The sequence below is a fragment of the Crotalus tigris genome, unplaced genomic scaffold, assembly GCF_016545835.1.
Source record: "Crotalus tigris isolate CLP2741 ecotype Arizona unplaced genomic scaffold, ASM1654583v1 scf7180000017631.5181431, whole genome shotgun sequence".
Taxonomy (NCBI): Eukaryota; Metazoa; Chordata; class Lepidosauria; order Squamata; family Viperidae; genus Crotalus; species Crotalus tigris.
Window position 1 is genome coordinate 2,128,929 of NW_024096525.1, and position 22,492 is coordinate 2,151,420.

Sequence of the window (22,492 nt, forward strand, 5' to 3'; positions counted from 1 at the left end):
TAAGGAAGGTCAGTGTATTGTTTCATTAGGGCTATGCAAATAGTTGTATAATGTTGGAAAAGGTGGAAGGAAATAGAAGAAGGAAATGGCATATTATCAATTAGTGTGGTGCAGCTGGTCCTCAAATTATGACATTTGTTTAACAACTGTCCCAAGTTACAAGGGCAGGAGCTTCTTGTATGCACAAAAGCTGTTCTCTGTATGGCAGAGGTCCCCAACCCCCGGTCTGTGGACCGGCACCGGTCCATGGCCTGCCAGCAACCAGTCCATGCAAACAAGCGAAGCCCCATCTGCAGGATGCAGGCAGCACGCAAAACCACGCACCCTCCGGTCCATGGAACTGGTCCCTGGTGCCCAAAAGGTTGGGGATCTCTGCTGTATGGCACATGTGTTGACTGAGGATCAGTGGCCCACTCCCACAATACTTGTCAACCATTCCTGAAACTGAAGATATTTGGGACCGAGAGGTGTAGTCTTCCGCGTTTTGGACTCCTGCTGGAACCAAACCTCAAGGAACTTCTCTCTATGGCTGTTAGAGAGTCAAGAATGCCCGTCTCCAAATCTGAAGCTGGAGGTGCACCCATGTCATCTCCATCCATCCAATTTTCTACCTAATGGAATGTCTGCACTTTACATGAAGCCCTTCTGAGCTGGGTAAAGAGTAAATAGCCCATTTAAAAGATTTCCGATGACAGGCCACCCGAAGATGCAGTGTTTTAACATTCCTTGGACAAACCCCATAGTCTTTGGAGGAAGCAGAACCCTTTTAGAAATTATTTTAAGTTTTATCACAGAAATAGAAGGGGTCAGTCTGAGTTTGGTAGCTAGCCTTAACAATTCTGGAAGTCCAGAGAAGCAGAAGATTTATGACATATTAGAAAACAATCCAGTTGTTTATATTGGTGACCCCAGAAGCTCGTGATGGCATGTGTGTGTGTGTGTGTGTGTGTGTGTGTGTGTGTGTGTGTGTGTAGAAGGTCAGCAAAAGTCCCAGCGTGGAATTGTTTTAAATTTGATCTGGGACACACTTCAAAATCCACATGGAAACTGTTTCTGCTGAGACCTACTTTCCCCGTTTAATTGAATGGATAGTGTTACGGCATTCCTGAGGGAAGGCACAGAGCTGTGGGAAAGGGAACAAAACATGATGAGTACAGTGTGGGTAGATTCTTTTTCACCCTAAACCTTATTAAGGCCCAGTAGCAGCTGTATTAATTCACTTAAATAAAACAAACATGCCATTGTAGGTAATACTGTTTATCAGTCTCATTTACACCTAGCTGGAGGGAGTTTGCATTCTGGCAATGATAGAGGCCACAGGAATGGGATACAATTCCTTATTTGCAGAAATCTTTCCATCTAAAAGGATTATAAAGTTGGCTGAGGCAAGGCACTCATAAATATTCTAACCTTCATTTAGGCTGACTGCAATGTCCTTTCTGGTTTGCCACAGAACACCACATTTTGCACAATAGAATATGCAAGGCAGCCAAAAATAATTATCAGATTCTCTGTAACAACTATGATGAGAACATAAAACAGCCCAGCCCAAAGTAATTGCTGTTATGCAGTTGTGATATCTCTTTGCCACAGAGAACTGGTGTGGCTGTAGAAAAGGTATGAATGCAGGACATGGGGCTCTCCAGATGCTGTTGAACAATTCTCAGCATCCCAGCTGTCAGGACTTGCTAGTGAAGGATGCTGGCTGTCATACTTCTTCCACATCTGGCAAGTTGCATTTTATTCTCCTTCTGAATACCAACACATCCTTCGGCAAGCTTTGAAATGTGAAATGAATGTCTAACATAAATGAAGATCAGACAAGACCATCTGTTTCACCTGAGTATTTTTACAACCAGGCTAAAAACTGGGTGACTGTGAATTCTAGTTTCCCCCTTAAGCGTGCAAGCTGGCTGGGCTGGGTGTCTTTGGGCCAGTCCTTCTCTCTCTCAGCCCAATTCACATCACAGGGTTATTGTTGTGGGGGAAGGGAGCAGGAAGGGATGTGGAATTTGTTCACCTCCTTGAGTGATTTGTAAAAAAAAAAAAAAAACAGGATACAAATAAATAATAAGAGTGGAGAGTTTCTTTGTGAATTGAGTTTTGCGGTGGTGCTTATTTCTGGTAAAAGAGCTGCTTAAAAAATCTGATCTGGTGGAAAGTTAACCTAGAAGAAAGAAATAGAAATAACATATATAGATGGCCACTGAATCAGCAAAACAGAGACCAAAAAAAAAATCTGGAAAAGAGTTCTAATTGTGCTTGGGTTGTAGACAAAGATTCTTAACAGGGGCCATACATCTTGCTATTACTGTTGTGTTACCTGATGTTTTACACACTCTCTTGCAGTCAGCGCTACAAACAGCTTTGGTAGTCTATTCTTTCCATCCTATTTTTTTTCAGCGCTCTGAGTTTTCTGAGCTAAATTTAGCCCTTAAGGATGGCCCACAACACAGATTTTTGCAAAGTCTCTAAACAGATGCTAATCCAGAGCTGCTTGAAAGCCTGTATTATTCCATCTAGCTCCTTTTCCTCTTAGCAATTGTCTTGACCTTCCTCCTCTGCCTTTATCCGATTTCTTTTTCTCTTTTTTAACTTCTCTTTTTTTTTCCCTTGACATTAATCCACTGGTGCACAATGCCTGCTTTATTTCTCAATCTTCACAAAGTCAAGGAATCCATCCACTACGAGGATTACAGGATTTTTTACAAAAGAATCAGCGCATTACGGCTGTGGTTTAGGACGATTAAAGCCTTCTATTACATTACTAGAGGGGAATAACAGTTGCTTCACCTGCATTGTGAAAAATCCAGCATAAATGCGGAGTGATTAGGGTTCCCCCACCCATCCTTCAAATCACTAAACCCATTGCAGTGAAAATAAAGGGCCTGGATGAGCTGATTCATAATGCTGTCAAAAGGTGCTGATAGGTTTGTGCTGCTGTAAGATCACATAGCATGGCGTGTATTACACCGTCTTTAGATCCTAAATACACTTACAGACAGCATCTGAAAAGAGCATGAAAACGACAAGGAAATGTCAATGCATTTGAAACACACACACATACACACGCTACAGGGGCACATGTCTCTGGTGAGTTGTCTCAGGGGACTGGAATACTAAGTTTCTTAAAATAGCATTCCTGGATATTCAGTATAGGATCACATGATTTCTCAGTTTCCCGACAGAATGTGGGCTCACATGCTGCAGTAAACCATAATTTTCTTGGGTTCTGCTGGACATGAATTTAGTAGGAGGTTTTTCAATCATGGCAGGCCCATTCGATTCTGGTTTGACTGGATTGAATTTATTTACTTTTATCTCACCTTTATTATTTTTATCACTATCTCAAGGCAGAAAACATACTAATCCTCTTTCCTCCTTCTATTTTCCCCAACGCTGTGAAGTAGGGGGGCTGAGAGAGAGTAACTGGACCAAGATCACCCAGCTGACTTTTATCCCTAAGATAGGACTTGAACTCACAGTCTCCTAGTTGATTGGCCTAAAGTCACCCAGCTGGCTTTTGTGCCTGGTGCAGGGTTAGAACTCACAGGGCTCTGATTTCTAGCCTTAACCACTAGACCAGTGGTTCTCAACCTTTTTAATGCCGCGACCCCCAACCGGTCGTAAGTCGAGGACTAAACCGGTCGTAAGTCGAGGACTAAACCGGTCATAAGTCGAGGACTTTCCCTGCCCAGGAGCGCCGCGCATGCGTGGTGCCGCTCCCTGCGCCGGCCGAGGCGTAGCTGGCAAGTGGCAGAGACGGAGCAGGCCAACCACCGGCTGGGCCACCAGCTGGCCCAGCCCAAGGGAGGTAAGGCACCCGCCGGAAAAGCCTTGCTTGGCGACCCCCGTGAAATGGTTGATCAACCCCAAATGGGGTCGCAACCCATAGGTTGAGAACCGCTGCACTAGACCAAACTTTGATAATCAATAAGTGAACAAATGTATGAACCTAAATGATGCATATGATGTAACAGACTGCATAGTGCAGATTTTAGCATTCTGTAACCCAATATTTGTTTTGTCAAATCTACCTAAATCTTATCTTCCAAACCACTGAATTTTCAGCAGTCCTAATGAAGGACTCCTAAGTCTTATGTAATGGAATGGAGGTTTCTTCTGGACCTCAAACCTCTTGCCAGGGGACAAGTCCAAGGCTATTTTTTTTTAATTTATCTAGAGAAATCAGGGCAAATTCCTGCCCTGCAAATCCATAAGATTTGTTGGGTGGCTTTTTTTTAGGTTGAAGCATTTCTGCATTTTTTTAAAGAGTAGTGCTAAGTAATTCTGTTAATCACAGCAGTTGTAATACTTGGCTGATCATGCTGTTCTTGACAAGCTAAACAGGTTTAGATCTGGTTAGTCTTTGGATGAGAGACTGGAATTTACAGAGTAGAAGAAAGCAATATAGCACAGCAGTGTTGTGAAGAACACAACATGGCATAGTGCCAGTTATTGAAAAGATTATGTTTCTTCCATAGTTTCGGCCAGCCTTTCAATTGGGCAGAGTTGACATCCTTCCATTTTATGTCACACATACACTGTTAAAGAGGTGGGACTTTGACTGTGTGATTGTGACTAACGTCTTAATTTTTTTGATATCCAGAAAGATGAGTGTCCCTTCTCTGTCATACCACCTACTTTCTGGATTTGCCATCTCTTCTGGATTTATCTGCCCCACCCTGAGCCTTGAAAACTTGAGTTAAGGCAAGCAAAAAGTTCTGTCTTTTTAATTATCTGTCAACTTCTGTCTTTTTCTATTATTTAGAATAGTTTCTTGTTCTGGAGTCTTTGGCTTGTATATGTGTCTTGCATTTAAATATTAATTCCATTATACGCCATCCAGAGTCACTATAAATTTGGTCAGCCTCATCCATTTATTTTAATAAACACATTTCAATAAATACACCACGGAAGTCGATGGGAGTTGATTTCAACTCAAAGAAAACTTAACCTACAGCTTAAAATAACAGGGATCCTTGTACAGCGGGCAGGGCTTGGAAATATGTAGTTGATAGTTGTATCGGAGCACTCTGGGATCTAAATATTGTACCAGCTAGTATTAAAATAGAAACATGCTGGCGATCAGCTTGATTTATGTGTCTGGAGAGCTGCAGTGGGATTGGCCAAACAGTTATATCCTGAGCTCAGTCCAACATGCCTTCCACCTTCAACCGAGTATTGCAACTCTATGAAAAATGGCAGACAAATTCCGGGCGATTATAGGCGAGAAGGTGGCCTTTGTCTTGCCTTGGTTAAAGTGTTTGTCATTTAAGCTTCCCGCATTTTTTCAAGTCAGACATATCTTACATCCATTTGGGGAATGGCATGTTTTTAATAGGAAACCTTATACAAGCAAGACTAATTGTTTGTCTCATCCAGAGAAGTGTAAGCTAGGTCTCTGAGGCCAACTTCATCTCAACTATTCTTCTGCAGCCCCAGAGTCACCTTTGACCAGGCTGCAAACTTAAGGACTACCTCAGCAGAAACCCGGCAGAGGACTTTTCTTCTGCCTCCTTTCTGCATTGAAGTAATGCTGTTGGGTTTGTTCTGTTCCACGATTTATACATTTAAAGAAACACAGAAGATTGTAATATTCACCACCTCCCTTTAAAAAAAAAACAGGGAAAAATAGAAAAAAAATCTTATGTGCATGATCTGGTTTGAGCCGCAAATCTTACAATTTGTATCACTGGGCTGATAGGATCTGTAGCCCATGAGATGGATATAAAACTCAACTTTCAGTAGCTAAAAGGAGGCCCTGTTCTTCTGCAGCAGGGCTGCTAACCTTAAACCATTCTTCTACAATGAAGAGAAAGTGGCACCCACACAGGAAGGATGTCATTTGGGAGACTTTTGGAATTTTAGGAATAAACCTTTCAGATAGATGATATTGTAGATAGCCCGTCCTGTAATTACTGCAGCATGGTTCCCCAGCTAGAGTTTAAGTGCCCCACAAAGCATGCTTCATTGATAAAATGAAAATCAAGCCACAGCGATGTTCATATTAAAGATGGAAAAATGGAAATTTTGTAATCCATGCCCAGAATCCTTGAAGGAGCATCTTCTTCCAGAGGTGTCTTCTACTTCTAGAGCAAACCCCCAGGAAATGGAACCTATTATACTGGGATTTTTAGCTCATTATTTTCTTCCTTTTTCTTTTTAAAGATGCACGTTATATTGTTATACGTTTGTTATATTGGAAGACAATTAGTGCATTCTCTTATTATCAAAGTTCATTTGTAACCTGTGCATGCATGACTATTGTTAATTATGCCGAACATATCCCAGATTAGATTTCCTATATGTGTAAAATGGACTTTCACCCACTAAATTCCTTTCAGGTTTTATAATTCATTACAAAAGGTTGACTCAGCCTTCCATCCTTCCGGGGTAAGTAAAATGAGGACCCAGATTGTTGGGGGCAATGTAAATACATATACATTGCTTACTGGTGTACACCGCTTAGAGAGTGCTTGCACTTAAAGCGGTATATAAGTCTCATAAATAAATAAATAAATAAAACATGTATGAAACGTAAACTGTTTGCATCATTCTCTTTAATGTGAGGAAAGGGTTGATTTCCATTAGGCATGAAGAAAGAGTTGGGAAGATTCTTTGTAGATATTTTTTTTATGCTGATTTCCATCATCATCAGAAATCCATTTGAAAGAAGGGTTTGTGTAAATGCAAAATCCCTGCATGTAAGAGATCTCATCAGATAAAAACAGATGTGATCTCAGTCTGTTTGAATTCCAAGAGAGTAGCGAGTCTCTTTTTGAAGAGATAAATTCATTGTAGAAGGAAAGCTGTGTTAGTCTACGGTAGCAAAAATCAGGAGTTTGGTGGCACCTTTTCCAACTATCTATTTTTATTAAAAAGTGTAAACTTTCCTGAGCTGCATCTGTGACCCACATTAAAAAAGAGGAAAACTTGAGATTAGTCCCAACCCTGTTGGCCTTTTCCAAGGCATTGAAGACCTGGTTATGTATCCAGACCTGAAACTCTAAGTGTGTTAAGGGCCTGATTAGAAGTTTAAGAATTTAGGGATCGCTTTTTGAGGAAGATGGGCAGTTCATAAATGGGAAAAATAAATAACAGACATCCAGACTCATGGCCATGAGTAGCCTGGTGTTTTAGGAGCTGGCCAGGTTTTCTTTTAAAAGTGACTCTATTGATAAAATCTTCTCTACAATTGATAGCAGCAACTCCTAGAGTTTAACTATAGATTAAGTAAGGAAGTCCTTCCTTTTATTCATCTCTTTCTCAGTGGTGAAGGACGATGTTTTATTATAACTCTGTCTTAGTTGCAAATTGCCTGTACAGTATTGAAGTATTGCCATTGTTTGGTTTCTAGGCAGCTGGGCAGCAGTTAGCTATTCCCTGTTGCTTCATTAATATAATTCACAACTCAGATCCAAAAACAACAGAGAAGTTTCTTATAAATAGGAGATATTTATGCCGTGTCACTCACTATTGCCTTTCACTTGCCAGAGAAGTTATACCCCGTCCTATTGTCTTTATCTCCTATGCAAGGAGAAACAAATTTGGAGGCAGTTCACCATGTAAAGAATGTAAGTCATCCTGATCCACAAATCAGTTAAGCTCATTTGTTTGCACTGAAACAAATTTAGTTACAATTAAGTCCCCAGGCTTGTGTTTAAGATATGCTTTACCTTAACTGGTTAGACAGATGGAATGGTGTACCTGTAAACTGAGCTCTGTCAGCATCCTAATTCATACGAACATTTCTCTGGCTTGTTTTATTTTTATTCTTTTTTCCCCTTGACAGATATTTGAATGTTTATTTCCCAAAAAGGGCTCAGAACAAAACATTGCAATGTGAATGGGGTTTTGTTCATCGTTCAACTCATTCAGCCATGCTCTTCTGTTGGATACTCCATCTCAGTTTTACTCTGCCTTCTGTCTCTCTTTCTCCCCCTTCTCACAAGGCATAATCTGAACTCACATTTTTTTTATCCACAGAGAAGGTTCAGTCCACGTGAATCTGGAGCATTGTTTAACAGTAATCATATATTATCATATATCAAATGAATGTTGGTACTTGTAGAGGGATGTGGAGATCGTCTCAAAGAAGGATTCTGTTAGATAGACACCAGCTTAGCCTCGGAAAGGAAGAGAGGATAAGAAAGAAACTCAAGATAGGCCCACTTTGATTCTCTTGGATATAAGAAAGAGAGAGAATCTCTCAGGTTTTCAAGATTCTGTGATTATACCCTGCAACAGGAAAGTAGAGTTCCAGTGGTCCATTTGAAGACTTTCAAAAGACCGTGTTGTCCTTCTGCATTTGATGTTTCCCTCTTGTGCATGTAGAGAGACCATTTGACTATGTGAAGAATTGAAACTTTTCTATATGATTGTTTTCTCCATTTATTCCAGTTAAATAGTTCCTTCTAGCTCTTAAAGCAGGCCAGAAACCATGGGGAAGATTTTTTATATCTTAATGTGAATGGGTGATATGTCTTTGATGAACTGCACTCTGTCTATGAGTATTTCTGTATTTTCTCCCAATCACAAAAAGTATTTAAACAGCTGCTCCTGTGGCTGAATTATACAATACTGTCCATCTGTCGAGGACATTGGACTATTTTAGAAGATCTATGTATCAGAAATGGTCAAGCCCATATAGCCATTTGGCTTGAGGTATAAAATTTAAATATTGATTACACACTATAATATAATTTGGAGCCAGATTGTTCTTTCTTAAATCATCAGAACTATCATAGGAAAACCATGATGGTAATTTGGACACCATTACACATGTATCTTCTTCTTAGTCCAGCATTGACAAAGGTGCCCATTACTTCATGGTGGGGCCGGTTCAGAGAATACCTGAAGCAATCTTATATTTCAAGGGATATTTTTTTAAAAAAGAGGTGTGTCAACTAAAATATGGGAGCTACTGAATCCAAATTTAGCAGTTTTGGAATGTGTGTTGACAGATATAAATGAGATTCTGAGCTTTCACTAGTTTAAGCAATAGATTCAGCAACTAGGACTTTAGTCAGTTCATGGGTAGAGCTTTTCTTTGAATGGCTATTTGTTCATTCTGTTGGGCCATTTGATATATGGTGTACTTATTTATTTGTGGAGAAGATTTCCTTCCAACATACTTCCACAATGGGAAGGATAAAGGATGCATTGAAAAAGATCCTTCCTTCTTTAGAAAGAGAGCTAGCCACCAATGTCTTGAATATTGGAGCTTTTGGTGGGTCCGTACCAGCTCACCCCCATTTCAACACCTCAATTGCTTTTTAAGTCCTCAGGTGTTGCTATTAAGACACCGCTCAACCTCTAAGTGTAATTTTTGTTTGTTAAATGAACATCTGATAGGCTTATGTTTTCTTCGGTTCTTTGCTACATTTATTGCCAATTTGCATCTTGTGATTCTGACGTTTTAATTTTACTACAATTCTGGAAAGTAGGGTTGGGTTGAGAGAGAATGACCAGCTCCAAAACTATTTGATTGGGTATAAATAAGATACACGATGTCCCAATGCTGTATAAAGTGTTAGGGTTTCAAAGATACCATCATATTTTACAATAATAAGTTATCTCCACTGGTCTATTAAAAGCTGATCGTTAATCAAATAACATTACTTGGTCCGGTCATAATCCCTGTTGGAAATGAGACAGTGGAATAAATAAAAAATGCAAGCGCCAGCCAAAGGGGACATTTTTCCTCCATTTCTGGCTATCCCATCATATCTCTGGGTCTTTTCTATGTTTCTTTTTCAGGAGTTTCTTAGAAAAGAGAGCAATTAACATTCTTAATTTGTCTGTGCCACTTCTCTGCCTGTTACCTACCCAGGGGAGCTAATTGATGAAAAACAAAGGTTCCGCGGGCAGACAGAAAACTTTATCATGTGTCACGATGCATTCTTCTAAATGGCATTGTTTGTGCAGCTGTTCTCTAGAGCTGGCTCCATGGTTTATTTTTGGCCCATTTAGGAGGGGGAAAGGCAAGGGTGTTCTTTTGATTGTGACATGAATGATACCAAAGAATTAAAATAACAGAGCTCAGGAGACCTAAGGAAGCTTCTTGTAGAAGTCTTCTTGAGATGAATGCAAGATGTAGGGAAAAGATTTGGGACAATTCGAATGATAGGAGAACGCAACTGAAATGTCAGTCCATAGTTAGTACATTCCTGCCGCAGGCATGTTTCACTTGCATTATTTAAAGCAGTGGTTCTCAACCTGTGGGTCGGGACCCCATTTGGAGTCGAACGACCACTTCAAGGGGGTCGCCAAACAATGCAGTCCACCATTTCCCCCCCCCCTTTTCCTTAGCTGTACTACTCCCTTTTATTCTATTGGCTTTTGAAAGCCAATAGAATAGACTCTCTTGAATAGAGTCTAATTCTATTGGCTTTCAAAAGCCAATAGGAATTGTCCAGGCTGTCTCTGCCCTGCTCAGCCCGCCAAAAGTCCCATTCTGCAAACGGTGCTGCACCAGTTGAGTAGTCCTCGACTTACGACTGGTTGAGTAGTCCTTGACTTACGACCGGTTGGGGGTCGTGGCATTAAAAAGGTTGAGAACCACTGATTTAAAGAAAGAAAAAGGCAATTATGATGTTTCTTTTTTTCTAAATGCCATAAATGAAGACAACCTCTATAATGAAAGCTGTGGATCACATTGGGAGAAGAAGGTGAAGATTAAATACAAAATAGACCAAACTAATGACATCAGGTGCAGCAACCAACTTTACAAATGACAATAAAAATATTGGTGGATATCTTCTGACTTTCAGGATTGACTATCAACAGTAAAGGAACCATCATCAAGGAATATTTCACAGATTAGCGCTCGGTTGGGTAGCAATGAAAGCCTTGGGGAAGGTATTCAGATGTCCTAAGGTATCAGTGCCTACAAAGATCTGGATCATGCAGACAATGCTCTTCCCTGTGACACTTTAAGTAAATAAAAGTTGGACTTTTGAACTTTGATTTTGGAGAAAACTCCTGAGAATCCCATGGATCATCAAATGGAGATCAAATAAATTCAGAGACCTCATTTGAGGCACAAACAACAAGACCCACATTATCCTACTTGGGACACCTCATGCCAAAATCTAATTCTCTGGAAAAGGCTGTAATGCTGGGAAAGGTGGAAGGATGACCAGCAGTCAGCTGGATGGATTCAATTACAGCCATGATGACTGTATTACAGGGAAAGTTAAAGGTTCAGATGGAAGACAGGTCATCTTGGAGAAGAACTATCTTTTCAGCTGCTAAGAGTCAACACAGGCATGATGGCATATAATCAATCAATCAGAGCAACACAGATAGTTATCATAACTTTGCCAGCTTTCTTTAGATCTTTCAAAAACAACATGTTGTTGGACATGTGCTCCATTCCACAATGTTGTTGCAGCTCACACTGGATGGACCAGGGTCCGGCTAACCAGAGAATTCCCAAAGTCAGAACCACCTATCCGAAGCAAACAATCTGAAGGGGAAATATAGGAAACCCAAACTCTGATTTCAAGCATTCATGGCTGTACACAGCACCCCATGGAGTACTTTCTGGATTTTGGCAATTCAAGTAAGGATTAATCTCTCCAGACTAAAATGCATTCGTCTTTTCACACAACTCATATCTCCTGTGTGCCTGACATGTCGTTCACCTAAGACAGGGGTCTTCAGACTTGGCCCTTGTATGACTTGTGGACTTCAACTCCCAGAATTCCTCAGCCAAGTCATAAAAGGGCCAAGTTTGAAGACCCCTGACCTAAGAAATGTTACCTCGGAGAGAAATGCATGTCCCCAAAGTTGGCACAACCCCGAATTAAAGCAGGTCTTATTTTTCAAATAATTAAGATCCCTCTTTTCACCTCCTGTGTCATTCATCCTGTTGTTTTTGCATGTTGGAAGCAGGAAAAGACATTTACAGCCACTTCTTTCTTGGCAGCCAGCAGAAGGATGGGCTTCTGGAACCCGAGGCATCTTTTGTGCACTCTGTGAGTCAGCAGCCATAATTCATGGTTGCTTATAGATAGTGCATTAATTAACCAAGGAGGAAGGCAACAACCGATTGATTTATAGTTAGGCATGCCTTCATTCAAATGCCGATATGCTAAGTTAATAATGCGCCTTTTGAATACAGAGGTGGATTTGCAACATGTTTTAGTTCAATGGGGCTAAGCATGTCTATGTTTGTAGCCACCGCCTGGGCCCTTTGCAAGGCTGCTATTTAACCTGTCAAAATGGAATCTACTCTTCTTGATGAATCAATTTTTAATGTCACCTGGGAAGAGTCCGTGTGAGTAGGAAGCAGTCAAGACTAATGAAGGAGGTCTGAGCCTTTTTCTGGTTAGTGTGATAGAAAAACATGCCAACAACTGAAGAGAACTCAACAGTCACTTTACTTTCTAAAGCTAGCAGGTTACAATGAATAACTGGTCCTTTGTCCCTTGCAGAGCAACAGCCCCAAAACTGCATCAGTTTTGATCATGCTGATCAAAAATAGATTAAAAACACGCACACGTTAGCAGAAGATCCAAAATAAAGAAAGAGCATCTGTGTGTAAAGGGTGTGTCTGTGTGCCAGTCAGGTTTTGAATTGCTGTATTTACTGCAGAAAAGAGACAGAAAGAATCAACATTACATATTTTTGAATCTGCAGCCTCTGTGAAAAACATACATTCTGTGGGTATTTAAATCATTGACAACATCTTGGCACAGTTATAAAATTGCTTCACTAAAGAACAGTAAGAGAAATAAATCTAAAGGCAGATAAGCCATATTTTGGCTGCATACAAGATTATAAAGCATTATAATCAATGCAGCATCTTGAACAAATCCAGCCAGTGGTAGCTTATTCAGCCAACCAGGATTAAATAAACCATGATTTAACTCCAGGTCTCTCCCTACAATACCCTTCAGTCTAGCTGTCAGACAAATGTATGATTATGGCTGATAAATGAATCTGACAGCCTATGGGTGGAGTTGCTATAATACATGTGAAATTAGGTTTAAACATTACTTTTCAGGACTGACTTCATTAACTTCTTCTGGCTTTTCCAAAAGTTGCAGATTATCAAATATTTTAGAGCCAATTAGTTACTGTCAGAGCATTTGCCTTGAAGATGTATATAGTAGTATTTTAAACTTTTATCTTAGTGTGTTAATTATCTTCCCTGATTAGGAACTGGGGTTTGTGTGTGTGTTTGTTTGCTCTAACCTCCAAAACACCTTAAGGCATGAAACCTTTAAGTGCTCACTGCAGTCAGATTCATTCATTACCATTATGATGCCCAATTAAACAGCAAAGTTGAGTTGATAGGTTGTTTTGAAAAAGGAAGAATGGGCTCTGCAAATATTACTTGCGGCAGAAGAAAAACAAATGGGAAGGTCTGGAATTAATGGGAAAGTCAGATTTAAAGAAGTAGAAACAAGCTTGTGTACTTTTGTCTTAAGAGACTTGAAAAGCACAATGAAGAAATTCTTGACATTCTCTTTTTAGCAGCAGTTTGGCTAATTGGCTAATTAATTTGTCAAATTTGAATTTAATTACATTCTTCATTGCAACTGAAGTTTTTCTTGGGAGACTGAAGGCCCAAAGCAGTGGCGTAAAACACCTCCCCTACAGACAACATGACTTTGGCACAGGGGTTCCCAAGCAGGGATGCTCGCAGCCCCTGGGGGTGCGAGACGATATTCCAGGGGGTTGCGAAAACTTGGGTTTTCAAAATTATAGTGTATATGCATAATTTGTTGCCGTTATTTCGAACTTCTGTAAGGGGTGAGAGAGTATATCAGAAGCGTTCTAGGGGCGCGGGGTATAGAAAAGGTTGGGAGCCGCTGCTTTAGCAGAATAACAGAGTTGGAAGGAACCTTGAGGTCCTCTAGTCCAACCCCCTACTCAAGCAAGAAACCCTATACCAGGGATGTCAAACTGCTGGCACATGGGCTGGATGTGTCATCCAGAAGCCACGCCCACCCCATTGCCGGCAATGGCAAAACCGTCCCAATACGTTGTGTGACATCACGTGACGTCATGAGTTTGACATGTCTGCCCTATACCATTTCAGACAAATGGCTGTCCAATCTCTTGTTTAAAAACTCCAGTGTTGGAGCACCCCCAACTTCTGGAGGCAAGTTGTTCCACTGACTATTTGTTCTAACTATCAGAACAATTAGAGTAACCAACAACTGTTAATTAGGTTCAGTATGTTTTTGGAATCACTCATCCAATGTTTTAACATGCATGAAATAAGCCAGAACGTAATCTATTGGCCAGGAAAAGAATGGAAATGATGAGTAGTTAGTCTTTTATTCTTGAGTAACATCAGTGGTAGATAGGTCAAATGTGTACAGCGTTTACATTATTTTCTCCATGGATTGGAGATTGTCACATTCATTTCTCTCATATGTGTCTACATTTAAATGTAGTTGTGACTCAGAAATCCAAGCCAGATTTAATCTCTCCTTTGACATGTAACATAAGAGTGAACTGTTAGTAATAGTAAGCTATTATCTCACAGCACAAGTTTCCAAATTACACTGGGATAATGCAATGAACAGGTGTTTGTGGGACAAAACTCTCTCAGTCCAGTTTACAATGTAGATTAAATGCAAGACATGCTGTCCCTTTCATTTCAGCCCCTTTTCAACAGAGAATAATAAATTTAATAAGAAACAGAATCTAATAAGATTACCCTTGTGCGGTTGCCATAAATTAACTACAATCTAATTTGCAGCGTTGAACAGTATTCACAATGCATTTTGAACAGCAGGTTATTTTTTTTAAAAAAAATAACTATTTCACAATAAAAAGGCCAAATGCACATAAGATTTCTCCACTACTTCTGGATTGGGTGAAGGATCCATTTCCTAGAATGAAAAGGTTTGGACAGAGGCAGTGGCAGTCACGAATTAGGAATCTGTGCATACCTGCAGCCAGAAAGGGGCAAAAAAGTTGTTTCTATGTTTTTGTTTTATTTTTGTCTCCAGCCAGCAGAGAAGAGCTCTTCCATTGCCAGCTCATTTATTTTTTTCTTATTATTTATTTTTCTTCCTCCATCACCTTAGACAGTGTTCACTCATCCAAGATCTCATTTCTGCCTCCCAGCGAAGCTGACATGCCAGCAAGCCGCCAGCCCATAAATCTTTCCTTCTCTTTACTTTTGTTCCAAAAAAAGATTTAGCCAAGTTTTGCCTGGAACAAAAACTTGGCTAATTGTATCTGTCTATGCTATCCATCCATCCATCCATCCATCCATCCATCCATCCATCCATCCATCCATCCATCTATCTATCTATCTATCTATCTATCTATCTATCTATCTATCTATCTATCTATCTATATATCACAGCTACAACTCAAGTATAAACATTTATTCCCCCTTCTCCAAACAAACATATCAAATGTCAAACAGGTTTCTAAATTTATTTTAGGGGGGGAATTATGATTCTCCAACATTATCAACCAAAATCTATGCTAAAAACTAAAAACTATCAACTAAAAACATGTTGGGTCAATTTGGATTCACAGATGACATTGCTTTTTCAGCCACAGATGAGTCACATGTCTCTTGAATCCAATTGTTAACATGATTACTTTTCTAGTTTCTCAAAATTATTGCCCTGGTGGTGTTAATGGGGGACTCTTATACCCAGAAGTTTATCTTTCAAATCTCATCCTAGCCAGGAACTCACTTAAGTGGGCTTTGGCAAATCAATTCAGTTATTCCCTTTGAGACATTCCAAAAGCCACCGAAGGAAGGAGTCAGGGATCCTTGTAAATCTTGTTCTTTCCACCTCCAGTCTTGTCCTGCTGATGGAACAGATCTGATTACCTTCAGCTCAGTGCAAAACAGTATGACTCACATGAGCTTCCTTGCTTGTGCAGAGCTTCTGCTCCTGTAAATCATCCTTAACAGGGTTCAAGAAATGCAACTGCACTTTCCTACAAGGCTCCCCTGACTGCCTAGGGAGATCTGAAGGGAAGGAGCAAGGCTGGAACACCTTGTAGCCCCTCCCCCCATCCTTTAAGGAGAACTTTCAGCTGTTTCTTTCAACCTACAAAAAGAAAAAGAGAAACTCCTCATGTTGAAAGAGAGAACTAAAAGTCCCCATGATAGGATGACAGCATTAACCTGCTTTGCAGGTTGATTGTCAAAATTGCCGAGAATAGCGTGCAAGTAGTCCTTGGCTTACGATCATTCATTTGGCGACCGTTCAAAGTCACAACGGCACGCACGGGAAAAAAAGTGAGTCACCACCAAGTCTTGCACTTATGACCATCAGAGTATCCCTGCAAAGACCAAACTCTGGGTGCATTTATGACAATTGCATTATCCCGGAGTCAGGGGATCACCCTTTGTGATTTTCCCAACTGGCTTCCGATAGGCAAAGTCAGTGGGAGAAACCAGATTCATTAGCACAGCCAAAAAGATCATACAATTGGGTGTGGCTCACCTCATCCTTGCCTTGCTTAGCACCAGAAATTCTAGTCCCCATTGTGGTCATAAACTGAGGATTACCTGTACATTGATGAGCATCGATGACAACAATGATTCCCGCCCCCCAATTAATGGGATTTATTTGCAAGTCAGCATTTTGAGGATTGAGATGCCAGAAAATGAAATGGAGATGGGGAAGGTAAGTGACTTGTTAAAGGTCATGCTATGAGTCAGAACTCAGAATAGAACTGGGGTCATCTGAGCTTATGGTCAACTTCTTATCTGCCGAGCTTGGTTAATTGTTTAGCTTTTTTTTTTTTTTTTTTTAAATTGTTTTCCTTTTAACTGGAAAGGCAGCCCTAAGGTTTTTCCACTTTTTTTTTTGTGTTTATGAGTTTAAAAACACAGAAATGTTAAATGACTTTACATTGCTCAGAAACATGAGTCCTTCTAACTCAGGGTTGGCAAAGATCTGGGGGTTCTCTGCAGATTCTGGAAAGGGCTGGACAAAGAACGTGTGTCCTACAGAAAGTCCATGATTGTCCACCAAATTGGCTGGCTTTCAGGCTAGAACCGAATCAGTGAAGAGAAAACGTCTGAACAAATGCAATCTGATCAAAAGTATTTGCGCTGCCTAGAATGTGACCTTCTCCTAAAGGAGGAAATAGTAAAGAGTAAAAATAAAAAAAATAAGAAAGTGTGCAAAGAAGAGCAACAAAAATAAGGGGTGCGGAGGCTAAATTGTACAGCGAACAGCTAAGGAACTAGATCTGTTTAGCCAACCATAGAGCAGGATTGAGGTTTGTGGGCGGGGGACATGATAGCTGTTTCCAGTATTTGAGGGGCTGTCATAAGGAGGAGGGTTTTGATTTATTCTCCAAAGCATCTTAGGGCAGCATAAGAAGTAATGGTATAGATTCTCCTGCTTGAGCAGAGGGCTGGACTAGAAGACCTCCAAGATCCCTTCCAGTTCTACTCTACTCTACTCTACTCTACTCTACTCTATTCTACTACTCTACTCTACTCTACTCTACTCTACTCTACTCTACTCTACTCTACTCTACTCTATTTTTAAAGAATGATCCAACTTAGAAGTAAGGAGAACTTTCCTGACAGTCAGAACAATTAATCAATGGAATAGCTTGTCTCCCAGAGTTGTGGGTGCTCCATCACTGGAGGTTTTTGAAAATAAGCCGAATAACCATTTGACTGGGACAGTTATAAGGTTTCTTGCTGTTACAGGGGACTGGACTAGAAGACCTCAAAGGTCCTTTTCAGCTTTATGATGATGTTCTAAAGAGGAATGTAGCTGAAGAAGAGTCTTCTCATTCATGGCTACCAATGCCTTGCTTCAGGGCAATGATAGGACAAGGAGGTGCCCTATGTACTGCTCTGTCACTGACTTCATCACTCACCACGCCACTGACAGCACACTATCTTTTCCTTGTTGCCATAGTACTGCAAACCTCTGCAGAAGTTTCTTCTCCACCCTCCATGGCCCTCCTGCAGTTTCAGTTACACTCCCCACCCTAAAGGATGGGACACAACAAATTCCTTCTTACTACCAGCTGAACTATTCAGATTTACAACCAAAGCAGAAGAAGGCACTTGTGGGAACCATAATCTTCAAAGCCTTTTGAGAAAATATCTCCAAGGTGGTACCCAAAATAGACTGAGATAAAACTACGACGTTGGGGGAGACTGGGCCAAGGAGAGAAAAGAGAGTTCAGATTTCAGTTACAACATGGCAACTGGCAGCCAGTTGATTTGAGCACACCTTACACCCTAAGATATGGCAACTTCAACAAAACTGTTCTTCTCCTTGGGAGCCTCCCCCCCCCTCAAAAAAAGCAGAAGCACTTCCTTTTTCATGAAATTGAAAGACAAAGGTTAGGAAAAACCAGATTTATTTTTTGGATCCAGCATAACTTTTTACCTATGTCGGCTATCAGAGAAGCTTGTTACTTTTCATTTCCCCAGTGAGTTGATGTTGATGTTTCTACTCGCTGCCCTTTTCTTAAACCATGTTTGACTCTCCCAAACTGCAGTCACCCAGGGCATTCTTGTCTCTGAATCCCACCCAAATAGGAACCATTAGCCCAACAACTTTAATATGCCGAGAAGAAAGACCTTGCTAAAGAATGCTTCCCTATAATGATTTCAATCTTCCAGACTTTGTGTGCGTGTGGTTGTGTGTTTGAGTATAGTTTTGGAGTGTTATTGGTTTACTATTTTTTAATGGCTTTTGCAGTTTGCTTGAAAATTGTGGAAGAAATCATGATTGCAAAAAGCGTTTAAGTAAGCTATGCTGTTTCTTTGCGATGTTGACCCTGCTGCCATGTTTTCTCCTTCAACATAATTAAAAATTAGCAATGTTTTACTTATTTGCAAGCATTTGTGCTTAAGTAAAGTGGAAAGTATACCAGCTTACATATGCACAAACACACACTTGTGAATGTTTTTGGCTTGTGTTTTAAACACATTGACTTGGTTGACACTCGTGGCTCTAAATACTTGGGCCAAAACCTTTCTGTCATGGGTTTTTAATTCTCCTTTTATTCAGAAAACATACCGACATTCATTAAAGGTAGATATTCCAGAATAAAGAACGCTCCAGATAACCAAAGTTTTTCAAGTATCAAATGCATAAAAATGTGAGAAGTGCAAACAAAAACAATGGCCATTTATAACAGGCTTTAGAAATGCTGAATTTTTCAGCAAAGATATGCCAAACAAGTCCAGACAAAAAATAAATTGATCTGTCCAAACTTCCAATGGAGGCAATGCCCTCTTAAACCTCTACAGACAATTGCAGCTTCTTCTCTAGCACCGTAAGGTAAATTATATTTATTTCATAATAGCCTCCATTGTGTTGATTTGTGAAGCTGGCTATGCTTGCCAATAAATGGTAAATTTCTTTTTAAATTAAGGGGGAAAAAACGAGGTTTATGATCATTCCACTAAAACTTCTTTACCTTCAGTGCTATAGATGAATTTCTTGAAGTCATAAATTCTTCTTTCCCGCTTGTAAGAAGGTGACTGCCAGCCATGCCTTAATGCTCTGTTCCTTGGCTCTTCCAGTGCTAATTCCCAAGGAGTTGAAGGATGAAAATCAGAGCAAGGGGCATTTTGGAGGCTAGAAGAGCTGCCTAGGCCGTAACTAGATCACACGCAATCTGCATATCTTCCTGTTGCAGGTTTATGATTTTATACATTTGATTGAAAACACATGGTGATCCATTCAAGACTGAGGACATTGGACAGGGAGGAGAAAAATCACCTTTCTTGTCCTCATAAAACCCTCTCTTTTCCAACACCACCCCAATCAATTGGTGCCTGTAGGTCAGTGGTTCTCAACCTTTTTAATGCCGCGACCCCCAACCGGTCGTAAGTCAAGGACTACTCAACTGGTCTAAGTCAAGGACTACTCAACGGCTGCAGCACCATTTGCAGAATGGGACTTTTGGCGGGCTCAGCAGGGCAGAGACAGCCTGGACAATTCCTATTGGCTTTTGAAAGCCAATAGAATTAGACTCTATTCAAGAGAGTCTATTCTATTGGCTTTCAAAAGCCAATAGAATAAAAGGGAGTAGCACAGCTAAGGAAAAGGGGGAAAAAGTGGCGGACTGCGTTGTTTGGCGACCCCTGTGAAATGGTCGTTTGACCCCAAATGGGGTCCTGACCCACAGGTTGAGAACCACTGCTGTAGGTAATGACTTAAAGCTTGCTGCTGTGTCTGGAACATGGTTTTTAAAATGAAAGAAGGGAAACGAAGGTGCTGAAAAGAAGGATTGCCTCTACCCTGTCTTTGGTGGTCCCAATCTATGTACTTATCGTATCTACTATGTACTATGACAGGGGTCCCCAACCCCCAGTCCGTGAACCAGTACCAGGCCACAGCATGCCAGCAACCGGTCGGCACAAACAAGCAAAGCCCCATCCGTGGGATGCAGGCAACACAAAACCACACATGGAAAAACCTCTCTCCACAGAACCGGTCCCTGGTGCCCAAAAAGTTGGGGACCACTGTACTATGTGTTAATCAAATCTTCCTCAAAGTAGAGCTGGGACTTCTCTCAGTAACACCTTTCTTTCTGATGCTTATTTCCCAGGTCCCTCTTCTCTTCGGGCTTATCCACTCATCTCTGTCATCACCAGACAGCCTTCAGCCGTCTCTCACTTCATTCCTGCAGTGACCACCTCTAGGGTTCTCTCACCACTCCCACCTTCGGCGGGCACCTGTTCAGAGACCCAAGCCAACGAAACTCATGGAAGCAGTGAATCCGAGACAGAGCAGCCCACCCTCCCCTTGAAAAAGCCTCGCCGCAGCCGGACCATCTTCACAGAGTTGCAGCTGATGGGACTAGAGAAGAAATTCCAAAAGCAGAAGTACCTGTCCACCCCAGACAGGTTGGTTGAGGAAAGATTGGGTCGGGTGAGTGAATGAGTGAGTGAATGAGTGAGTGAGAGGGCAACCCAACTGGTTTGTGATAAAAAGAAGCCATTGATGCCTTGATGGGCAACCTGGCGCTTTTAAAATGTCTTGGATTTCTACTCCTGTCAACCTCAGCCAGCATGGGCAGAGCAAGGGAGCACAGGACTTAGAATCTAAAGCAGGGGTCTTCAAACTTGGCCCTTGTATGACTTGTGAACTTCAACTCCCAGAATTCCTCAGCCAGGCATGCTGGCTGAGGAATTCTGGGAGTTGAAGTCCACAAGTCATACAAGGGCCAAGTTTGAAGACCCCTGATCTAAAGCATATTGAGGTCATTTAGGTTTTGATTTCTGCACTAGCAGGGTTCTAAGAGCAAGTTGCTATTGAGAAGGATATGCCTGTGTCAAGTTCCACTTTAGGAACTCACCCACCAATCACTTCTGCAGTCTCAGCATGGTAAAATTGTCTTCTGAATACTCCAGCTTTGGACAATCTTTGAAAGTGGATTGAACTCAAGATTCAGTTGTGCCTTGAGGACTAGTATGTATGGTGGCATTGGACGCCAGTATTAGAAGTTTCTCTTTGTGAAGTGAGACTTAGTGGCCTTTAAGAAGGCAGCAGAAATCCTGCATGAGCCAGATTGTTATAATATACTTATAGAGAGCTTTGACTACTACTCTATGTTAGATCATTCAAAATAACGAGTGGGTGAAGGCTAAATTGTGATTATAGTAATAAAAGATCCTTCTACAAAGTCTAAGACAATTGGAAGAAAAGGAAGTCTTCCATCCTTCTGAGGTCAGTAAAATAAGGACCCAGATTGTTGGGGGCAACAAGCCAACTAAGTAAACCACTTAGAGAGGGCCACAAAGCACTGTGAAGTGGTATAGAAGTCTAAGTGCTACTGCTATTTACCCCTTTTCTCTCTAGTGGTAGGAGTCCCTATTGTCAGTACTTGACTGAAGATTTTGAGACAGTTACTCCTCAAAGTCCCATATACTGGAGCCTAGAAGAGCCAGGATTTGCAAAACGAGAATTATCTTTTACTTTCTTGGATACTCATGTAATCCACAAATTATGGGGCTGTTCAAAACAGTGGCTGTTTAAACATTCCTACGAACAGATTAAGATCCTCTCCTTATTCCAATTGCATACACAACTCTGTTCTCAAAGGGAGGAGATTGGATAGGGACCTGACCCTGCACCATTAATTTTCTGTTATCTTTGATGAGAGTCCCAAATGGTTAATGGGTAGGGCCAGCTAAGGGACATGTGGGTAACAACTAACATAGAAGGAGAATGTTTTTTTGTCTCAGTTACATTTTTAACAGTAAAAGGGGAAATAGCTTCTACATTTACCATTTGAAAAAAAGACATTCAGAAGTTTTAGATTTAGATTAATTCAAGCAGAGCAATGTATCCTGGCAGGAATAGTGATTTGTGTTTGAAGGCTAGAGCGAAAGAACTTTATTCCAGTCACTGACCAATAAAATGAATCCATAAAATGACCAATAAATAAAACCAATAAAAATGACCAATAAAAACGAACCACACAAAATTATCCCCTAACAACAATTGTTAGCAGCCTTGAAAGACAGAGCGAGCTACTTTATATGTTATGGAGGGGA

General features: G+C 40.8%; 1 protein-coding gene across 1 annotated transcript in view; it reads left to right on the forward strand.

Annotated features, from left to right (window-relative positions):
• BARX2 (BARX homeobox 2) overlaps positions 1 to 22,492 on the forward strand; it is a 41,606-nt gene that overhangs the window by 8,979 nt on the left and 10,135 nt on the right. Inside the window, exon 2 of the mRNA XM_039334517.1 lies at positions 20,542 to 20,839. Within this exon, the coding sequence (XP_039190451.1) occupies positions 20,542 to 20,839 (298 nt within the window). The remainder of the gene's footprint in view (positions 1 to 20,541; positions 20,840 to 22,492) is intronic.